The following is a 20,125-nucleotide window of genomic DNA, read 5'->3' on the forward strand; positions in this document are numbered from 1 at the left end:
ATAAGAAATACTCGAGCACTTCTGTAGGGAGAGAAATTGAATATGTAGTATTTCCAAATAATGTTTTATTGAACAAAGTTTCTGAGGAAGTAGGAGAGTATTGAGGAAGGTATAAATAAGGAAATGTCAAAAGGGGCATGGTTAAATTTTTCATCATTGGCATTATTATTATACAAAATACTAAATCCCTTTTTTTACTTTATTTTCATGCTCTATATAAAATTTTGCTGTTTGCGCCCCCCCCTCCCCCTTTTATCACTGAAAGCAAATTGTAAATTTGGTCAGGGATTATGTCTCTTCTGTGTAGTAGTGCTAATTACCTTTCAGGGATCAAACATAATTTGAGATGATTCTGCATAAAGTGGAGTGTGCCTGCATTTTTCATTTAATTTTTTCCTTATCTTTTTATTCAGTCTACAAATAAGAAACCTCGAAAATCTCCAGGAGAGAAGAGTAGAATTGAAGCTGGAGTTAGAGGAACAGGCCGTGGAAGAGCAAATGGGCACCCTCAACAGAATGGTGAAGGGGAGCCTGTCACATTATTTGAAGTGGTGAAACTGGGGAAAAGTGCAATGCAGGTAAATTCTAAGTGTTTTTATTTTATTTATAAAAGCAATACAGACAGTAACCTAAATGGAACCTGTTTGTGTATATATTCACATTTTATATGCTCATTGATTTACATAATCAAGATGTTTATCCTTAAAGGTTTTCTTTGTTAGCTTGTTTTGTTAAGAAGGGTCAGGAAAGGCATTTTGTTTAATAGTAAGATGCACTTTAGATTACATTTTCTAAGTAAAAGGGCTTGCATATAAATGGGAGAATTTTTATTGCCTTAGTAATGTATGTTCTTAGAATTTGACTTAATGTAAGTAACATTTGTTTCGAAGAATATTTGAAAGAAAAAAGGGTGTAAAAAAGCACTCCTAAGTAGTGAATTAGGAGCAATCACAATATTTCATCGTTATTTTGTGTACGTGATCTTTTATAACCTTATTACTCTCTTTTCTCTCTCCTCCTTCACTCAACAAATACTAAATACTGTGCAGGAGCACGTTTTTGTTGGCTTCTTACCAATTCATTATAAAGATAAAACATTGTCTTTATATAAAGATAAAACTATTCCTTTAGGTCGTCTTTACCTTTTTTCACTATTAAAAATTTTTTCATTTGTGTTTATTTCTTTTTTTCATTTTAAAATGCTAGAGTTGGAATTATTTGGTTAAAAGGTATTTCTTAGCTGTGTGATACATAAATACTGTATTACTTTCCAAAAACTTGTACTGGTTTTATCTTTCACAAGAAGTATAGTTAGCAATTAGGTATTTTCTATTTAAGAATTACTTGATAATATTGGTGAAAATGATAATTCATTATTTTAATTTGCATTCTTAGATCATGACTGATAATATTTTAAGTATTTTTATTTGCTATTCATTCTTGATAATTCATTTTTAGTTTAAGTTTGAAATTTTGCTAATTTATATAAAAGCAGGCAACTTTTCATTAATATACTTCATATTTTTACCTGTATTTACTTTTGAATTCCTTAAGGGGGTTTAGTGTTTACTCCTTTATTAGATTATGTTACCAGATTGATGTGTTCAAAGGTCTTGAAATTTGTGTGGGAAGGGAAGGAGTGGAGTAGTGGGATGATGCTAAAAGGTACAGGACACACGGAATTCCCAGTTATGCAAAGCAGTAGACAAACTGTAAATTATATAACTTAGAAGTAGATGAAGCGGCCTTTAGCCATTAAGCTTGACAGTTTATTATACCTTAATAGAAAAATTGTCAATAAACTGTAGAAATACTAATTTTTGAGATCTACTTTATTGCTTCCAACCTTTAGGTGGAAGTTTAAACACAAAAATTGTTTACTTTTATGTAAAAATTTTTAAATTTCATTTCAGTAGTTTGCTTCCATTTTTTCCTATGAAGCTTTGTTTTGTAAGGTATCTGTATATGTAAAAGTAATTTAATACATACATATGATATGTATTAAAGCTCAGTACCAGCTTTTAAATCTGTATACTAACCCCTAACATGACTGAGCCATTATTTATTTAAACAGCTTTTATTTGGGCTGCTTTCCTTCTTTCTTTAAAAAGAAATAAATATATTTAAGATAATTAGTAAGCATAGTTGTATTCTGTTGAAAATAGTACAAATTGAAGGTTTTTGGCAACCCTGCATCTAGCAAGTCTACTGTCACCATTTTTCCAGCAACATTTGCTTGCTTCGTGTCTCTATGTCACATTTTGGTATTTTTGACAATATTCTAAACTTTTTTATTACTATTATGGTGAACTGTGACCAGTGGTTATGACTCACTGAAAGCTCAGATGATGGGTAACAGTAAGATTTTTCTTTATAGCACTGAGCCATTTTTCTCAATGGGTCAGGAAAGGCATTTTGTTTAATAGTAAGATGCACTTTAGATTACATTTTCTAAGTAAAAGGGCTTGCATATAAATGGGAAATATACCAATTTAAGGTGTTTTTAAAATTCTGGACATTTTTTTTTTTTTAGGCATAATGCTATTGTACACTTTTAATAGACTACATTATACTGTAAATATAACTTATATTCAGTGGGCAACCAAAAAGTTCATTTGACTTGCTTTATTGCATTGGTATGGAACAAAACCTGCACTATTTCTCAAGTATGCCTGTATATCCATCTGAAATGTACATGTAGGACTCTTTGGATTTATCACACAACTTCATGATAGTGGTTGCTGAGCAAAGGAAATCCACGTTTAAAAAAGGTGATAAAGAGCTTTTTTTTTTGAAGGTGGAACACTAATTTCACTATTATATCCTCACGTAAACATTAAGTAATGATGGATAAAATGTTTTAAAAAATACAGACAGACATTAATGAGTTTAGAAACTAAAAATGTTTCTGTGGCATATAGAAGAAAAACTACAAAGTAGTAAGCAAGATTGAGCCCAGAGTAGAGAAGCTGATACTTGTAGCCAAGAGTTTGGCCTTTCTGGGTTAAAAGGATTTAAAGTGCTTCATGAAGAATGGAGGAATAGAGTCAGATTATTTGATGAATCCTGGGTCTCACATGGGTCTCCATACTTGTGAAAGAGACTGAAGAAAGCCACTGCGATAACTACTGCATAGGTGAAGGCTTATGATTAGGGTGATCATATATCAGACTACCCTTGAAACTTTCAGTTTATACTTATCATTCATGTAGTTATTAATGGAGACTCCTTTATTGGGTCCTAGTTTGGATAATAATTTAAAACCTCACTTACAAGAAATCAAGGGCCTGTGGAAGGGAGAAGACGGGCATAATCCATATAACTAGGACCTGAATTGAAATGACTACTTACTTGGGTGGTGACTAAATCTGTAAAAATCTCCAATATTACCTTAGAGTAGGAAGTTCTAAGTCCACATTATATGATCTAGTTTGCAGTGGATAAGCACAGGTAATCACAGAAACAATTAGATGGGAAGGGATGAATAGTACAAGAAATAAATTAGTATATTTAAGATGCTAGAGAGATGAAAGAAGAAATTTTAGTACAAAAAAGGGGATAAACTCAGCAAGTTAGTTTTACTGAGGAAATAAAGCTACAGTGTGATCAAAGCAAGAATTCAGGAATTGACCTTCATTTAGAATGTACCCCAAAGAAACAACTAAATAAGAAGGAGCAGTGAAGTGACTTTAGTTTGAATTGAAAGGATTCCAAAATGTGCCAGTAGAAGAAATCAGAGGAAATAGAAGAGACATAATTTTTGAAGAGATAATTTTCAAGAGGTTTCCAGACACATTTCCCTGTATCTAGAGTTTGTTCTCAGGAATGAGGAAGTGAAAATAATTGCATAACTTTTGATCCTATAGTATAACTGCAGAATAATGAGGATTAAAAGAAAATCTTGAAATATTTCATTGAGGAATGTCTGACCCTCTTCTCTGATTACAGTGCAAGTAATGTTTGACATACACAAAATAAATTCCCCTTATAAATTACTTTATACTCACAAGTGTGAAAAGGCACATTGAAATAATTCATGTGATAAAGAGGAACTGTAAAGACTTGAAATGTGAATGTTGGTGAAAGCAATGTTAGTAAAAATATTGGGGCTAACTAGGGCACTATTTGAATAAATGTGCAGTCTTAAATGTACTAATATTAGCAAAAGCAGTAAAATCCCGAAAAAGACCGAACTAAAAATAATTAGGAAGAAGGGAATAATAAAAGTAGAAACAAATTAAATACAAAAATAAGTGATAGAAAATGTCAAATAAGTCAAAATATTAGCCATTTGAGTTCAATGCATTTTTAAGACTTGGAGATTTTACCTTAGGAAACATGGATAGTTTAATAATGGAAAACCTTTTGCTATAATATACCAAGTAATTATCATATGGGGTAAAAAAACCTGTCTCTACCTAAGTTGATATAGTATGTTTAGAAAAACAGTTTGATAAAATGTAATTGCTCATATTCATGCTGAAGAAATAACAAATTAGGCACAAAAGGGAAGTTTCTTAGCTTGGTTAAAGTTCTCTCCGAAAAACCTATAGCTCGAGCCAAGATAGAAACCCAGGCATATATAGTCAATTAATATATGATAAAGGAGCCATGGACATACAATGGGGAAATGACAGCCTCTTCAACGACTGGTGTTGGCAAAACTGGACAGCTGCATGCAAGAGAATGAAACTGCATTATTGTCTAGCCCTATACAAAAAAGTAAACTCAAAATGGATCAAAGATCTGAATGTAAGTCATGAAACCATAAAACTCTTAGAAGACAACATAGGCAAAAATCTCTTGAATATAAACATGATCAATTTATTCCTGAACGCATCTCCTCAGGCAAGGGAAACAAAATAAAAAATGAACAAATGGGACTACATCAAACTAAAAAGCTTCTGTACAGCAAAGGACACCATCCACAGAACAAAATGGCATCCTACAGTATGGGAGAATATATTTGTAAATGACATATCTGACAAGGGGTTAACATCCAAAATATATAAAGAACTCACATGCCTCGACACCCAAAAAGCAAATAACCCAATTGAAAAATGGGCAGAGGATTTGAACAGACACTTCTCCAAAGAAGAAATTCAGATGGCCAACAGGCACATGAAAAGATGCTCCACATCACTAATTATCAGGGAAATGCAAATTAAGACCACAATGAGGTATCACCTCACACCAGTTAGAATGGCCAACATAGAAAAGACTAGGAACAACATGCTGGCGAGGATGTGGAGAAAGGGGAATTACTCCTACAGTGCTGGTGGGAATGTAAACTAGTTCAACCATTGTGGAAAGCAGTATGGAGGTTCCTCAAAAAAACTAAAGATTCCACTCCTAGGAATGTACCCTAAGAATGCAGGATGCCAGTTTCAAAAAGACATATGCACTGCTAAGTTTATTGCAGCACTATTTACAATAGCCAAGAAATGGAAGCAACCTAAGTGTCCTTCAGTAGATGAATGGATAAAGAAGATGTGGTACATGTACACAATGGACTATTATTCAGCCATAAGAAGAAAACAAATCCTACCCTTTGCAACAACATGAATGGAACTAGAGGGTATTATGCTCAGTGAAACAAGCCAGGCAGAGAAAGACAAATACCAAATGATTTCACTCATCTGTGGATTATAAGAAAAAAGCAAAAACTGAAGGTACAAAACAGCAGCAGACACACAGAACCCAAGAATGGGCTAACAGTTGCCAAAGGGAAAGGGACTGGGGAGGATGGGTGGGAAGGCAGGGATAAGGGGATATTAAGGGGCATTATGATTAGCACACATAACGTAGGGGTGAGCACGGGGAAGGCAGTATAGCACAGAAAAGACAAGTAGTGACTCTATATCATCTTACTATGCTGATGGACAGTGTAATGGGATATGTGGTGGAGACTTGAGAATTGGGGGAATCTAATAACCACAATGTTGCTCATGTGATGGTATATTAATGATATAAAAAAAAGGATTCACATACAAAAATAAAAACCCATACCTCACATTATATAATTTTTTAAATTAAGGTATTAATGATATACACTCTTATGAAGGTTTCATATGAAGAAAAATGTGGTTACTACATTCACCCATATTATCAAGTCCCCCCCACCAGTCACTGTGCATCAGTGTAGTAAGATGCCACAGAGTCACTATTTGCCTTCTTTGCGCTATCCTGTTTTCCCCATGATCCCCCCACACCATGTGTGCCAATCATAATACCCATCAATCCCCCTCCCCCACCCCTCCCCTTTGCTAACCACTAGTCCTTTCTTGGAGCCTCTTCCTGCAGTTTTGCTTTGATCTTATACTGTACAGATGAGTGAAATCATTTGGTACTTGTCTTTCTCTGCCTGGCTTATTTCACTGAGTATAATATTCTCCAGTAGAGCTTGAAGTCAGGGAGTGTAATTCCCCCCAGCTTTATTCTTCCTTCTCTGGATTGCTTTGGCTATTCAGGGTCTTTTGTGATTCCATATGAATTTTAGAACTATTTGCTCTAGTTTGTTGAAGAATGCTGTTGGTGTTTTGATAGGGATTGCATTGAATCTGTAGATTGCTTTAGGCAGGATAGCCATTTTGACAGTATTAATTCTTCCTATCCATGAACATGGGATGTGTTTCCATTTATTGGTATCTTCTTTAATTTCTCTCATGAGTGTCTTTTAGTTTTTAGAGTATAGGTCTTTCACTTCCTTCATTAGGTTTGTTCCTAGGTATTTTATTCTTTTTTGATGCAACTGTGGATGAAATTGTTTTCCAGATTTCTCATTCTGTTAGTTCATCATTAGTGCAGAGGAATGCAACAGATTTCTGTTTATTAATTTTGTATCCTGCAACATTGCTGAATTCAGATATTAGATCTAGTAGTTTTGAAGTGGATTCTTTAGTGTTTTTTATGTACAATATCATGTCATCTGCAAACAGTGGCAGTAACTTCTTCTTTACCAATCTGGATGCCTTCTGTTTCTTTGTGTTGTCTTATTACTGTGGTAAGGACCTCTAGATCTGTGTTTAATAAAAGTGGAGAGAGTGGGCATCCTTGTCTTGTTCCCCATCTTAAAGGAAAGGCTTTCAGCTTCTCACTGTTAAGTATGATGTTGGCTCTGGGTTTGATTATGTTAAGATGCTTGCCCTCTGTACAAATTTTGTTGAGAGTTTTTATCATGAACGGATGTTGAATTTTGTCATATGCTTTTTTGGCATCTGTGGAGATGATCATGTGGTTTTTGTCCTTCTTTTTGTTAATGTGGTAGATGATGTTGATGGATTTTCTAATAGTGTGCCATCCTTGTATCCCTGAAATAAATCCTACTTGATCATGATGGATCGTCTTTTTTATGTATTTTTGAATTTGGTTTGCTAGTATTTTGTGAAGTATTTTTGCATCTGTGTTCATCAGGGATATTGGTCTGTAATTTCCTGTTTTTGTGGTGTCTTTGCCTGATTTTGGTATTAGAGTGATGCTGTCCTTATAGAATGACTTTGGAAGTATTCCCTTCTCTTCTACTTTTTGGAGAGCTGTATGGAGGATGGTTGTTATGTCCTCACTAAATGTTTGATAAAATTCAGTGGTGAAGCCATTTGGACCAGGGATTTCGTTCTTAAGTAGTTTTTGATCACCAATTCAATTTCGTTGCTGGTAATTGGTCTGTTCAGATTATCTGTTTCTTTCTGTGTCAGCCTTGGAAGGTTGTATTTTTCTAGAAATTTGTCCATTTCTTCTGGGTTGTCCAGTTTGTTGGCATATACTTTTTCATAGTATTCTCTCATACATCTTTGTGTTTCTGTGGTGTCTGTAGTGATTTTTCCATTCTCATTTCTGATTCTGTTTATGTGTGTAGACTGTTTTTTTCTTGATAAGTCTGGCTAGGGCTGTGTTTATTTTGTTTATTTTCTCGAAGTACCAGCTCCTGCTTTCATTGATTCTTTCTATTGTTTTATTCTTCTGTATTTTATTTATTTATGCTGTAATATTTATTGTATCCTTCCTTCGACTGACTTTGGGCCTCATTTGTTCTTCTTTTTCCAGTTTCATTAATTGTGTGTTTAGGCTGTTCATAAGAGGTTGTTCTTCTGTGAGGTAGGCCTGTATTTCATTATACTTCCCTGTTAGCACTTCCTTCACTACGTCCCACAGATTTTGCGGTGTTGAATTATTGTTGTCATTTGCTTCCATGTGTTGCTTAATCTCTGTTTTTATTTTGTCATTGTTCCATTGGTTATTTAGAATCATGTTGTTATCAGCCTCCATGTGTTTGTGGGATTTTTCATTTTCTTTGTGTAATGTATTTCTGGTTTCATACCTTTGTGTTCTAAGAAGCTGGTTGGTATAATTTCAATCTTTGTGAAGTTACTGAGGCTCTTTATTTGGCCTAGGATATGATCTATTCTTGAATATGTTCCATGTGCACTTGAGAAGAATGTGTATCCTGCTCCTTTTGGGGGTAAAGTTCTGTAGATGTCTGTTAGGTCAATCTGCTCTAATGTGTTGTTCAATGTTTCTGTCTCCTTAGTTATTTTCTGTCTGGTTGATCTGTCCTATGGAGTGAGTGGAGTGTTGAAGTCTCCTAGAATGAATGCACCACATTCAAATTTCCCCTTTTAATCCTGTTAGTATTTGTTTCACATACGTAGGTGCTCCTCTGTTGGGTGCATAGATATTTATAATGGTTATATCCTCTTTAAGGACTGACACCTTTATCGTTATGTAATGTTCTTCTTCGACTATTGTAACTTTCTTTTTTTGAAGTCTGTTTTGTCTAATACAGATACTGCAACTCCTGCTTTTTTCTCCCTATTAATTGCATGAAATACCTTTTTCCATTCCTTCACTTTCGGTCTGTGTATGTCTGTGTTTGAAGGGAGTCTCTTGTAGGCAGCATATAGATGGATACTGTTTTCTTTATCCATTCAGTGATTCTGTGTCTTTTGATTGGTGGATTTAGACCATTTACCTTTAGGGTGGTTATTGGTACATATGTACTTATTGTCATTGCAGGCTTTAGATTTGTGTTTACCAAAGGTTCAAGGGTAACTTCCTTACTATCTAAGAGTCTAACTTAACTCAGTATGCTATTACAAATACAGTCTACTGGTTCTTTTTTTTTTTCTCCTCGTCCATTCTTTATATATTAGGTATCATATTCTGTACTCTTTGTCTATCCCTTGACTGGCTTTGGGGTAGCTGATTTAATTTTGCATTTGCTTAGTAATTAGTTGTTCTAGTTTCTTTACTGTGTTTTTATTACCTCTCATGACAGCTATTTAGCCTTCAGAACATTTCCATCTATTGCATCCCTCCAAAGTACACGGTAGAGACAGTTTGTGGGAGGTCAGTTCTCTCAGCTTTTGCTTATCTGGAAATTGTTTAATTCCTCCTTAAAATTTAAATGGTAACCTTGCTGGGTATAGTGTTCTTGATAGAAGGCCCTTCTTGCTTCATTGCTTTAAATACATCATGCCACTGCCTTCTGCTGAGAAGTCTGATAGCCTGATGGGTTTTCCTTTGTATGTGATCTTTTTTTCTCTCTCTGGCTGCTTTTAGTAGTCTGCCCTTATCCTTGATCTTTGCCATTTTAATTGTTATATGTCTTTCTGTTGTCTTCCCTGGGTCCCTTATGTTGAGAGGTCTGTGCACCTCCATGGCCTGAGAGACTATCTCCTTCCACAGATTGGGGAAGTTTTCAGCAATTACCTCCTCAAAAACACTTTCTATCCCTTTTTCTCTCTTCTGTCTTTCTCGTACCCCTATACTATGAATACTGTTCTGTTTGGATTGGTCACACAGTTCTCTCAATATTCTTTCATTCCTTGAGGTCCTTTTTCTCTTGTGACTCAGCTTCTTTGTATTCCTCTTCTCTAATTGTCTCCTCCACCATATCTAATCTGCTTTTAAAACCGTCCATTTTATTCTGTAATGATTGGATTTCTTTACTAAATTCATTCCTGAGTTTTTGAATATTTTTCTGTACCTCCATGAGCATATTAATGATTTTTATTTTGAAATCTCTTTCAGGAAGATTGATGAGTTTAGTTTCATGTGACGCTTTTTCTTGTGTTTCTGGTATTTTGTTTTCAACCAGGTTCCTTTGATGTTTCATATTTGCATGTGCTGTCCTCTAGTGTTTAGAAGCTTTACTCTCTGGAGCTGCCTAGCCCCTGGAGTGATCTTGCAGGTCACAGGGGAGCGATGCTGGTGCCTGGGGGGAGGAAAGACTGTTTCCTGCTTTCCTGCTGGTATGCCTGTATCCACTGACAGAACCATTGGGCAGAACACAGCTGTAAGCCTCTGTCCTTTGCATTTGTAGCTGCCATAGGCAGCTTTCCTCTGGCTGCCATGATGCCAGGGCACAGAATGCCGGTTTGTGAGCCAGGTGTGGATTGGTCAGGAGGAAGGTGGAGCATGTTGCGTATCGTGGTGGGGAACCTTGGAGCTGCATAGCCAGCCATTGGAATGGAGCACCTGAAGATCCTGGAAATTCCCAATGTGTTGGGCAGAGTGAGCCTATAGGATTTTGTCTACGTGTGCTTTCTCCTGAGCAGTAAGGTCTTTGCAATTCTTGCCCCTTTAGCAGCCCTCTCGCTGTTAGGAATTCTCTCGGACTGCCCGCCTTTATTTTGTTGCAGCATAGCCGGGTATGGATCCCTGTTTTCCACAAGCGGGTGGAATCTCAGTGTCTCCAGGTATTCTGCCTGTCTTACCTTTTCAATCCCTCTAATCACTATAGCACCATGCAATGTAGGTTTGTGCTTCCAGAGCAGATCTCCAGGGCTCGGTGTTCAGCAGTCCCAGGCCTCTACTCCCTCCCTGCTCTGTTTCTCTTCCTTCCCCTGGTGAGTTGGGGTAGGGGAAGGGTTTGGGTCCTGCCCAATCACAACTTTGGTATGTTACCCTGTTTCTTGAGGTCTTTTGTTTTCTCCAGGTATATGCAGTCTGGCTCAGCCTTCTTTCCTGTTGCTCTTTCAAGATTAGTTGAATTATATTTTCATATTATATGTGGTTTGGGGAGGAGACCTCTGTTTCACCTCTCACACCACCATGCTTAATTCCCTCTCTCACATTATATAGTTTTTACCAGAGAAACCAGATATATTCCCAGGATCAAGGAGTAGTGACTAATACTTGGTATAAAATTTAATAAGAAATAATAAGTCTAACAATTGAAAAGGAAGATACAAAATTATACATATTTGAAGAATACACAATTGTCTATGTAGAGATTTCAGTTAACTAGACTATTAGAACCTAATGAGTGTTCAGCAGAATTCAAAGAGAGAAAATTAACATTAAAAGAAAAAAATCAGTGGCGTTCTATATAATTTTAATGACCATTTATACATGTGAAAGGAAACTAGAGCCCATTCAATAAACTACTAAGGAAAAGACAAATAAAATTTTGGATGGAACAGAATAAAATACTATTTCATACTTGTCACTTTCATTAACATAAAAATGGCTGGATGATCCTAAGAGTCATCAAGGCTGTAGAGTGTAGCACTTAGTGGAAGCACCTATCAGTAAAATCCCTTTGGAGAAAAATTTGGCAGAATCAAGTAAATTTGAATGAACTACCCATTTTTATTCATTTAGTAAATATTTAGTGAATGCCTACCCTGTGTGAGCCACCTTTTTTTTTTCTTTTTCCTGGAGAATATTTTGAAGAAAAGCAATTCAGTTCAAGACATAACCTGTGGAGACATTTTTATGTATATTTATAAAGGAGGCGAATACAGGAATATGTTTTGCTGTTTGTAATTGTAAAAAGTGTAAAATAAAAGAAACAACTTAAGGTCTATGAACAAGACAACTGGTAGATATGTTAGGTTCAAACAGTTAAATTCTCTATAGCAGTTAAAATGAATGAACCTAGACCTCTAGTTATCATTATAAATAAATTAACATATAAAAGAAACAAGGTCTATGAACAAGACAGCTGGTAACTGTGTTAGTTTCAAACAGTTAAATTCTCTGTAGCAGTTAAAATGAATGAACCTAGACCTCTAGATATCATTATGAATAAATTTAAGAAGTGCATTTTAAGGGACAAAGCAAGCTACACAGTGATATACAATACATTGTCTTCTTATATAAAGTATAAACACAAAGATTTAACTTGATAAGACCATTATCAAGTTTATGATACTTGTTACTGAAAAGGTAGGAAAGAAGAAAGGGAGCAGATGGGTGTATATGGGGTGCTACAGCTGTAACTGAAAAAGGAGCAAAAGGAAACAAGTATGGCTGTAAAATATTGTTGTATCTGTACTAAACCTTCTTGACTATCTTGTTTATTTTATTATTTGAAATAAAAATAGATGTTTCTGACGTGCATCCCAGAAGGAGGCCTTTTATATTCAGTGTGTTTGGAAAATGACTGCATATCCCTTCCCCTTTGGAGAGGTATGAAATATGGAGGCTTTGATAAAATTTGTATTAAATGAACCTTGTTACTTTTGTTTATCTATAAATCCTTGTTTCCTACAACTATTAATGACCATTCTGCTTTTGTCCTTTCTTCCTATCAGAATTGTGAAGAATCAGTTTCACTAGCTAAATAGGTAATTATGCACCTCCTATAATCAGATCATATGCTAGATCGTTCCTTTATGTACAGAAATAAAGCCACAATTCTGCCTTCATAGAATATATTATCATGGGAAACAGCTATTTTGGATTACACTAATAAGAGAGATATACGGGGTGATTTGCAAACACTGAAAATTCACTTAGGCCTGTCTAGAGGACAGGGTCATTGAAGGCTTGTTTGAATAGATAAAACTAAACTGATACTTGAAAGATGAGTACTCGAGTTAGATAAGCAGTAGCAAGGGGGCATTATAGTAGAAGGAGGACATGCAAAGATAAAATCAATACCCCTACTATAGAGGGTATAAGATCAAATAGATGCTCTAGTAAAAGTAAAGCTAAAAGAGATGCTGTATTTGGAACATTGAATGTTTTGACTTTTTGTGAAATTGATGGCCTTTTTAAAAGAAAATTGCTTGATCTATTAGCACTTTTCAAAATTTCTTTCTGGAAGCAGTTTAGAGGATTTGGTAGTTGTAAGGCTGGAGTCAGACCAATTAGAGGAGTCCTTTTTTATGAACCATTTGGGAAGTAATGAAAGTTTGAATATTTTATGGAGTGTCAGTGAGAATGAAGAGGAAGTGATGGATTCTACAAATAATAAGGCTATGGAATGATTCTGAAAGATGAGAAAGATGAAGGAATCTAAGCTGATTTCTAGTTGTGTGACTTGGTAGTTTTCGCTGAAAGAAAATTTTAAGATTATAAATGTTGGAGGATGGGTTTTTTAATAGTTTGGTTTGGACGTTTTGACTTTTAGATGCATGACACTGAATACCTGTTGAATTTTGGATCTTTCAGTATATTTACTTTAACTGATATTTGTTGCTTTAGTAGTTATGAGTTAGTAAGCATTTAAATGAATTTCTATTGATACATTTTTAATTTTGTAACCCCAGATACCAAATTAAAAAGTTGGAGTACAGCTTATTCAGCAAAGATTCATTGAAAACAGCTGATAGTTTCAAACACTGTAGGCCCAAAATATACAAATGAACTAAACTTGCCTGATCCTTGCTTTCATAAACTTTCTAATCATAGATGAAAAAGGAAATCTTTCATACTAATCAAATGATCTGTTAATATACTGTTATAAACTATTGATTAATGCTAAGAAAATTCTCTTTGGTCTTACTGTATTGATAATAACTTATGTGAAAAAGGAATTAGAATCAGCCTATAAATGAAGTATACTTAATTGTCAAACCTCTATGTTGTACACCTAAATCCAACATACTGTATATCAACTGTAATTCAACTTGCTTTTGGCAAGTGACTCTGAAGGTAAATCTGATTTTGCACGTTTAAATATGGTTGAAAAAGACATACTTATCTTAGGAGATAGTCTTTAATCAGTCATTTTCTCTCCCTTACTGAGGAAGCTTTGTTTTGATGTTGAAGCTATAAACTCGTATAGGACATTGATTTCTTCTAGTTCCCAAATTACAAATGGATTTGATGCCAAATCTCAACATACCAAATGCAGAGGAATTTTCCCCCAAGATTAAGCTGGTCAAGTTTACTCTGTAACTACTCTAAGAAAGGTGAAGAAGCACCTGTGAGTTCATTAAAATTTCATGTTAACTTGTGTTTAAATTAATGGTTACATAGTGACTGCATGGAAATTGTATGCATTTCAGAGCCATTAATAGAGTGCATAAAGGTGTTTATAATAATTTTTGAATTTCTGAAAGTTCATTGAAAACCTTAAGTTTCAAGAAGTATTTAAATGGCTGAAGAACGTCTAAGAAGTGTAATTATAAAAGAAATGCTAGTGAGACATTAGAAAGAAGAGCAAATTATACTACTGACTGAAATAAAACCATAACAAAGATGGCCAAAAATGAAGGAAGGAAATACTGCAATGAAATGAGGAGTGAAAGCCTTGTAGAATTAAGTAAATATAAATTCTTGAATAGAATTATTCAGCTTATGAATGTAACACTAGAAATAATGTGTTTGTAGCTGTGACCTTTATAGTATATAGTACAAGACACTCAAAATAACTTTTACAGAATTTAAAGTATTATAGCAAATATTAAAAATTTGTTCTCATTTTTAACATAATAAATTTATATTTAACAAAAAACATTTAGATTAAGTTTAGCTGAAAGTAAAATTGGAAAGCTGAAAATAATACCTGTTCAAATAACAGTTTGTTTCTCTCATATGTAAAGGGTCACAGGTAAGTGGTCTTTTCCGTGGAGGCAGATAAATTGTCAAATAATTGAAATTGTTAATATTTTAATAATCATTATAGTATACATAATTATAACCTCAGGAAGGTTTTGAGATTTTTTCAAAAATGAATTTTACACATAAAAAAGATGTGGGCAACTCAGCTGTAGACTCTTGCTCATGCAGCAGACTTTCAAGGGTCCTGTTTGACATCCTAAGAATATCTTTCTGGCCTATTTCTCATTCCTTTGTCCTGAAGCTGGTGGGGAGTTGACCTAACATTCCTAGTAATGGAGACAGCCAGCTATATCACATTTCAAGTGTCCAATGAATAAGCTGATATTTTAGGGGTGCAGGTGGGGGGTGGGAGTGCTGGTGTTGCCAAGCACTGGGCTCTCAAATTGAATTTCTCAATTCTAACCCTCTTAGTTCCTGTAGATAAAGGCATGTATGAATGGTTGCAAGAGTGGCTAGAGCCTGATAAAACCTAGCAAGCATACCTTTGTGAACATTCATGGCCTTTACAACCCCAAATGGGACAAAGGGTATTTGAAAGGTCCAGCAGTGCAACCAGTTGTCATTGTGCTGGTAGGTGAATTGATGGGCATCCATGATTTGGCAAAAGAGTACCTGAACCTACCCCTTGTTAAAAAAGAATCACTGTGCCTTTAATCAGACTGGGAAGCTGAGCTGCAGTGGCTCTTTTGTGACCTCCACTTGTTACAGTCCAGGTATGTGTTGGTTGTGTACTACAGGCAGCCCACCATCTATATTAAACAGCAGCAGCAGATCTGTGATGAGACAGACATCGTTAGCTCTGCCTATTTCAACAGGAGGCCTAGGGACAAATTATTCTTCCAGGGCAGTAGCAGTGTCTGTGAACTTCTCTGGCAGTCCCCTGTTGGTAGTCTCTACATAGATAAGAAATCCACCCCCCCCCACTTACCCATGAAACATTTGACAACTAGCCCCCATTTTGTCATTGTGTGGTTTGCTGGCATGCTGCTGGCATTGCAGTCCTGGTGATGACCATCAAGAGGCATTTGGGGAAATACAAGAAAGTAGGGATCAATGACTGGGAAGTTAAATGTATAACAGTATAGGTCTGTAGTGGGGGAAGGAAGAGAGTAGGATTCAGACCACTTTAGGGTGATACTAGATTTTTGGTCCACTTTAGGTACTTACCCGACCATCCCCTTCTTCTCTCACTTCTTCATTCTGACAGTTCTGGTCTCTTTCTGGCTTTATGTCCAAGCCTGTCTTGAAGAACTACTTCTAATATCCCTTCTTCCTCTTGGTCCAGCTACAAGTAATCTAACTCTGTAAAGTAAAGGCAGACAGACACAAGAGATCTCCATTTAATGATACTTTTCTTTATGTTTAAAATAAAAGGTTAAGATGACATCCAAGGATCATTTTAAATAACTTTTGAAGGTTTAAATGAATGTATGTGAGGGATACTGTTTTTCTTTCTTGAGTTTAAATTACTTTGATTAGCTCTATATTGTTACTAAAGAAAAGATTAGTAGCTTCATCCTGAATTGACTACTAGTTTATTGTGGGTTTTTTTTATTGCAGTAAAAGTCAATATACAATGTGTCGGTTTCAGATATAAATCATAGTGACTGGATAATTGTATACATTACTAGAGGCTTGCCACAGTATGTATAGTTACCTCATTATCATACCAAGATACCACAGTATTATTGGTTAAATTCCCTGTGTTGTACTTGTCTAACTTACTTTAGAATTTGCAGTTTGTACCTCTTGTATGGTGTAAGACTGTTATCTACTTTCATTCTCTTAAATGTAGCTCTCCAGTTTTTCCAGCATCATTTATTGAGGAGACTGTCCTTTCCCCATTGTATATTCATAGCACCTTTGTCATATATTAGTTGACTGTATATGCTTGGGTTTATTTCTGGACTCTCTGTTCTGTTTCATTGATCTGTGGATCCATTTTTTGCCAGTATCATACTGTTTTAATCACTTTAGCTTTGTAGTATAGCTTGAAATCAGGGAGCATGATACCCCAACTTTGTTCTTCTTTCTCATGATAGCTTTTATGGTTCTAAGATTCTTTGCTCTACTTCATTGAAAAATACCATTGGTATTTTGATAGGGATTGCATTGAATCTATAAATGGCTTTGGGCAGGATGGCCATTTGGTAATATTAATTTCTTCTTATCCATCAGCATGGGACAGATTTCCATTTATTTGTGTCTTCTTCAGTTTCTTTCATCCATATCTTACAGTTTTCAAAGTACAAGTCTTTCACCTCCTTGGTTAGGTTAATTCCTAGGTATTTTATTCATTTTGATGCAGTTGTAAATGGAATTGTTTTGTTGATTTCTCTTTCTTCTATCTGTTGTTAGTATTTAGGAATATAACAGATTTCTGTATACTGATTTTGTATCCTGCAACTTGTTGAATCCATTTATCCTAATAATTTTTTGATGGAGTCTTCAGGGTTTTCTATATGTAATATCGTGTAATCTGCAAACAGTGACAGTTTTACTTCTTCCTTACCAATTTAGATGAATTTGATTTCTTTTTCTTGTCTGATTGCCATGGCTAGGACCTCCAGTACTATGTTGAATAAAAGCATGGAGAGTGGGCATTCTTGTCTTGTTCCTGATCTTAGAAGAAAAGGTTTCAGCTTTTTGCCATTGAGTATGATGTTGGTTGTGTGTTTGTTGTATATGGCCTTTCTTTTGTTGAGGGTATGTTCCCTCTGTACTCATTTTTGTTGAGAGTTTTTATCATGAATGGATGTTGAATTTTGTTGAATGCTTTTTCAGCATCTAGTGAGATGATTATGTCATTTTGTCCTTCTATTTGTTGGTGCTTGTATAATGTTGGTGGATTTTCAAATATCATACCATCCTTTCATCCTGGGAACAAATCCCACTTGGTCACCGTGAACGATACTTTTGATACATTTTTGAATTCAGTTTGCTAATATTTTGTTGAGGATATTTGCATCTATGCTTATCAGGGATATTGGTCTGTAATTTTCTTTTTTTGTAGTGTCTTTCTCTGGTTTTGGTAATAGAGTGTTGCCGGCCTCATAGAATGAATTTGAAAGTATTTTCTCCTCTTCTATGTTTTGCAATACTTTAAGAAGGATGGATATTAGCTCTTCTTTGAATGTTTGGTAGAATTCAGCTGTGGAGCCATCTGGTCCTGGTTATTTATTTGTTGTGAGTTTTTTAATGAACAGTTCAATTTTAGTACTTGTAATCAGTCTGTTCAGATTTTTTGTTTCTTCCTGGGTCAGTCTTGGAAGATTGTATGTTTCTAGGAATTAATCCATTTCTTCTAGGTTTATTGACATGTAATTTTTGTAGAATTCTCTTCTAATTCTTTGAATTTGTGTAGTGTTTGTTGTAACTTCTACTTTTTCATTTTTGATTTTGTGTCCTCTTTTTTCTTGTTAAGTCTGGCTAAGGGTTTGTCTGTCTTGTTTATCTTTTTGAAGAACTTACTCTAGGTTTCATTGATTTTTTTTTTCTATTGTTTTCTTAGTCTCTATTTTATTTTTGTTTACTCTGATATTTATCATGTCCCTCCTAATTTTGCACTTGCTTTGTTCTTTTTCTACTTAGTTGTAGGGTTATATTATTTCAGCTTGTTATTTTTTGAGGTAAGCCTTTATTGCTGTAAACTTCTCACTTAGAACCCCTTTTGCTGTAGCCCACATATGTTAACTGTTGGGTTTCTGTCATTTGACTCCATGTATTGTTTGGTTTTCTCTTTGATCTGTTCCTTGAACCACTTGATTATTTAGAAGCATGTTGATTAGTGTCCAGTTGTTCATGTTTTTGCTGTTTTTTCCCTTGTAATTGATATGTAGTTTTATACCGTCATGGTTTGAGAAGATGCTTAATACAGTTTCAGTCTTAAATTTGTTGACATTTTTTTTTGTACCCTAACATGTGATCTATTTTGGAGAATATTCCATGTGTGCTTGAAAAAAAATATGTGTTCTGTAGCTTTTTGCTGGAATATTCTATATATATCTGTTAAGTCCATCTGTTCTAGTGTGTCAGTCACTGCTTCTATTTCCTTTTTTATTTTCTGTCTAGGTGGTCTATCCATTGATGTAAGTGGAGAGTTAAAATCCCCTAATATGCTTGCGTTGCTGTCAGTTTCTTCCTTTAGGTCTGTTGGTATTTGTTTTCTATATTTAGGTGATCCTGTGTTGGGTGCATAGATTTTTATGATTGCTATATCCATGTTAGACTGGTCCCTTTATCATTATGTAATGTCCTTCTTTGTTTCTTGTTACTTTCTTTTTTTTGAAGTCTACTTTGTCTGATTTAAGTATTGCAATCACTGCTTTTTTTTCATCCCTATTTGCATCTTTCTCCATCTCTTCAGTTTCAGTCTGTGTGTATCATTAGGAGTGAAATGAGTCTCTTGTAGGCTGCAAATAGATGGGTCTTGTTTTTTTTTATCCATTCAGTCACCCTATATCTTTTGATGGGAGCATTTTGGCCATTTAAGTTACATTAACATAATTATCAATATGTATTATGTATTTACTGCCAGTTTTGTTAAATGTTTCCTAGTTGTTTTGTTCTTCTCTGTTCCTTCTCTTGCTCTCTTCTCTTATATCTTATCACATTCTTTAGTGTTGGGGTTGGGTTCCCTTTTCTTTCTTTGTGTATCTATTAGAGTTTTTGGTGTGTGGTTAGAATGGGGTTCTTATATGACATCTTAATAACGTAATAGTCTGTAATAAGCTCATGGTCCCTTACGTTCAATCATATTCTAACGGCACTACATTTCTGACTCCCCCATTCCCCTTTTGATGTATATAGTATCTTCTATCACACCTTTTTACTAGTGATTGTTTTAACTCATTTTTAGATGTAGTAACTTTTGTTATTTTTGTCTTTTTGACCCTCTTACTAGTGTTCAAGTAATTGATCTAGTATTTTTGCTATACACTTGTTTTACTAGTAGACATTTTTCCCTGTCCTAAATTTCTTCTATTTATGATCTTTTCTTTTCTTCTTAAGGAAATCCATTTAACATTTCTTGTAAGGCTGGTTTAGTAGTGGTGAACTTGTGTATGTTTATCTCTGAAGCTCTTTATTTCTCCTTCAATTCTGAATGATAATCTTGCTGGGTAGAGTATTCTTGGAGGTTTTTTTTTTCTGTTCAGTGCTTTGAATATATCATGCTATTTCCTTCTGGCCTGTAGAGTTTCTGCAGAAAAATCAGCTGATAACCTTATGGGGTTTCCCTTATACATAATTTGTTGCTTTTCTTTGGCTGCATTTAAGAGTCTCACTTTGTCTTTGATCTTTGGCATTTTCATTATGGCATGTCTTGGTG

The 20,125-nt window shown here is 34.9% G+C and overlaps 1 protein-coding gene across 2 annotated transcripts in view; it reads left to right on the forward strand.

Annotated features, from left to right (window-relative positions):
* The window catches only part of STAG1 (STAG1 cohesin complex component), a 463,391-nt gene that overhangs the window by 160,656 nt on the left and 282,610 nt on the right, over positions 1-20,125 (forward strand). Inside the window, exon 4 of one of the 2 annotated variants that reach the window (XM_036877372.2) lies at positions 414-578. In XM_036877372.2, coding sequence (XP_036733267.1) covers positions 414-578 — 165 coding nt within the window. Of the gene's footprint in view, positions 1-413; positions 579-20,125 lie in introns of those variants that run through there. The other variant, XM_057498066.1, reaches the window with a different exon arrangement.

The sequence above is a fragment of the Manis pentadactyla genome, chromosome 1 (assembly GCF_030020395.1).
Source record: "Manis pentadactyla isolate mManPen7 chromosome 1, mManPen7.hap1, whole genome shotgun sequence".
Lineage (NCBI taxonomy): Eukaryota > Metazoa > Chordata > Mammalia > Pholidota > Manidae > Manis > Manis pentadactyla.